At 45.2% G+C, this 2438-nt stretch overlaps 1 protein-coding gene across 1 annotated transcript; it reads right to left on the reverse strand.

Moving 5' to 3' along the window:
• Positions 1–805: 805 nt before the first annotated feature.
• Positions 806–1981, reverse strand: LOC147451648 (membrane protein PM19L-like). The gene is made up of 4 exons (XM_086518783.1): positions 1685–1981; positions 1368–1584; positions 1213–1258; positions 806–1116 (listed from the first exon to the last, which is right to left on the reverse strand). Exons 1-4 carry the CDS (start codon positions 1818–1820, stop codon positions 952–954), a joined length of 564 nt encoding a protein of 187 aa, XP_086374909.1. The 5' UTR covers positions 1821–1981; the 3' UTR covers positions 806–951.
• Positions 1982–2438: the final 457 nt, after the last annotated feature.

The raw sequence follows: 2438 nt of genomic DNA on the forward strand, positions 1-2438 counted from the left end.
GATTAAACTCAAACCTGGGGGAGTGCCTAACATCGTTCGTGCATACCACTTGCAACGTTTTTGTTTTGAGTTTTGACGTACAAACGCATCAAGGCAAGAGAAATTAAGTAAACCGAGAAACTCTCGGTTTACTTTGGCAACTAGGGTAAAGGAGCCAGTTTAGGTACAGTTAAAAAGCAAGGGCCAATTTAGGGAAATTCAAGTTGTCATGCTTCAATTTTACATTTGTGCTCAATGAAAATCATTGAAATGGGCATCAAATTGTAGCACTCGTGAACATCTACTCACACATCTATCCATTTCCATCCTCTATTTGCATTATCTCAACAATATATTAACTTCAAGTTATAGGCGTACTTGTATTGGTCACGTCTTTTTACTGGCTCCTTTACCCTATCTATTCACAGGACTAAGTGGCACGAGCGTGTGATCTACGGCGGGGGCATTGTGAGACGTAGATCCCAGTGGCCGTAGCCCTCCCATGCCCGTGCCACTTAGTCCTGAGGACTATCTATGACGCCCAAGGGCCTTTGATCACATATCCCATGCCTGTATGAGATATAGGTGATGGCAAACAGGAAAAGCAACGAAACAAAACAAAGGTAGGGAACAGGAATGCAAAGAGGTCTGCGACGACCAAAAGGGGGTGACAGGCTAATAACGAATATAGGTTAATTTTAATTTTAACCATTAATTAATTTTGCCCCAAACTAAGCTCAATGAGGAAAAAAAAGGGAAGTAAATTTTATACAATAAAAAAGATTCTGATAAAAACCAGAGCAAAAATTTTATACAATAAAAAAGATTCTGATAAAAACCAGAGCAACTGGTAGTGTTCTGCTTAAAATATGCAGCTCACAGAAAAAGGGAACTGCTTAAAATATGCAGCTCACAGAAAAAGGGAACATGTGTACAAATTCTCATTATTTTTTCTAAGCGGCCTACTAATAATTAGACAGCTGCGGCAGCGCCCGGCCCTTTCATATGCGGCTCCCCGGTCCCTGCTGCATAGTCGGGGTCCCGTGTCGCCGGTGCAGTGCTCATGATGCCATGCAGAAATATCAAGTAGATGAGCTGCGTTCCCGCGAGGATGATCACGAACGATTCAAGAGTAATCTGTAGTCATAGATAACCATATATTTAATCAACTTCCTAATTTCTCACGTACTGCAGAAATAATATATATGCAGTAGGAAGAGTCAATCAGCTTACCAGCCTCCTATCACGCCCACTCGTGTGAATCTCTTTGCATGCCAACCTTCACAAGTGCAAGCGCGCGCGCGCGCACACACACACACACACAATAAACAAAATGAATTTTGCATCAGCATAAAACCAGCAGCTAATTACCAGCTAAAAGAACCTACCCAAAGGCCAATAGTGTCAGCAGCCATGCAACCAACGCAGTGGCTGCAGCTGTAGCCAGACTCTCCGCCCGCCACAATCCAGCGTGCACTATCCCTGCAATTGCTGACGCAATGCCTGTCACACCTGCAATCAGCGCAAACAGCACTAGAAATAAAGTCGCTCTGTTTCCAAACCCCGTGGCGAACGCTGCCGTCGCACCCACATTGCCTCCTGCTGCTGCTACACCACCCACAAGCATATGACTATCAGCTTAATTACCAACTAAGCCCAGCTAATTAGCACAATAAGGCTCAATTAGGACTTTTGATAACTTTACCTGGGCTCAAATCCATAGTCCTGTTCAATGCCCATCCAGCGATCCCTAGGATGATCATATACATACAGAAGTTGAGCACCGCTAGCGGAGTGATCATGGCACGACCAGCCGAAACGCGTTGGCCGACACCCGCCATTCTGACCTCTAATCAGAGAGCTTCCAAGGCGATGATTAGATGATGTACACACCAACCTTAGCACAATCCTGTTCACCTCAGCTGAAAGCGTCTTAAAGAGATTATGTGTGTGTGTGTGGAGAAAGAGATAGATCAGAGGAAAGCACGTCCTAGCTAGTTACCTACATTCTTCTTCTTATATGCCAAGAGAGCGGTACCTAATTGAAGGTTCTTGAACCTCTCTGCGTGTGTGGGGCTCGTCCTCCCTGTTGTCACACGTGTCCCCTTGCCAAGTAAGGCTTTCCATTTGAGGTCCTCGCACGTATGAAGATCGTCCCGGCCACGTGGGTCCCACTTCTTGCAGGCTCACGTCAGCCAACAAACTAACAGTCCCGACTCCCCAATGTCCACATCCTCGCCTTGCTCCTCCTCTTTCATTATTAACAACTAACCAACTTCTCACCCTCAAGGACAAGTATAATTTTCCTACTTTTTTTATCTGGACGATTTTAGAAAAGTGCTGAGAAAGGCGAATGTGTAGGCGATGCTTTTGTAAAATGGAAAGGGGATTAGGGGTGGTCATGAGGGGTAGAAAGTGGCGGCGAAGCAAAGAGAGCTTTTCGACATGTGGTTCTCTCT

This window comes from Adiantum capillus-veneris, chromosome 8 (genome assembly GCF_014529385.1).
Source record: "Adiantum capillus-veneris isolate H3 chromosome 8, ASM1452938v2, whole genome shotgun sequence".
Taxonomy (NCBI): Eukaryota; Viridiplantae; Streptophyta; class Polypodiopsida; order Polypodiales; family Pteridaceae; genus Adiantum; species Adiantum capillus-veneris.

What these genes read in the sequence shown, in the direction of transcription:
- LOC147451648 (XM_086518783.1), bottom strand. Translation starts at nt 1,820, where the DNA reads ATGGCGGGTGTCGGCCAACGCGTTTCGGCTGGTCGTGCCATGATCACT. An exon ending in GACTATGGATTTGAGCCCAG is followed by an intron (nt 1,585 to 1,684) that starts GTAAAGTTATCA and finishes GTGGTGTAGCAG; the next exon opens with CAGCAGGAGGCAATGTGGGT. An exon ending in CTGACACTATTGGCCTTTGG is followed by an intron (nt 1,259 to 1,367) that starts GTAGGTTCTTTT and finishes GCACTTGTGAAG; the next exon opens with GTTGGCATGCAAAGAGATTC.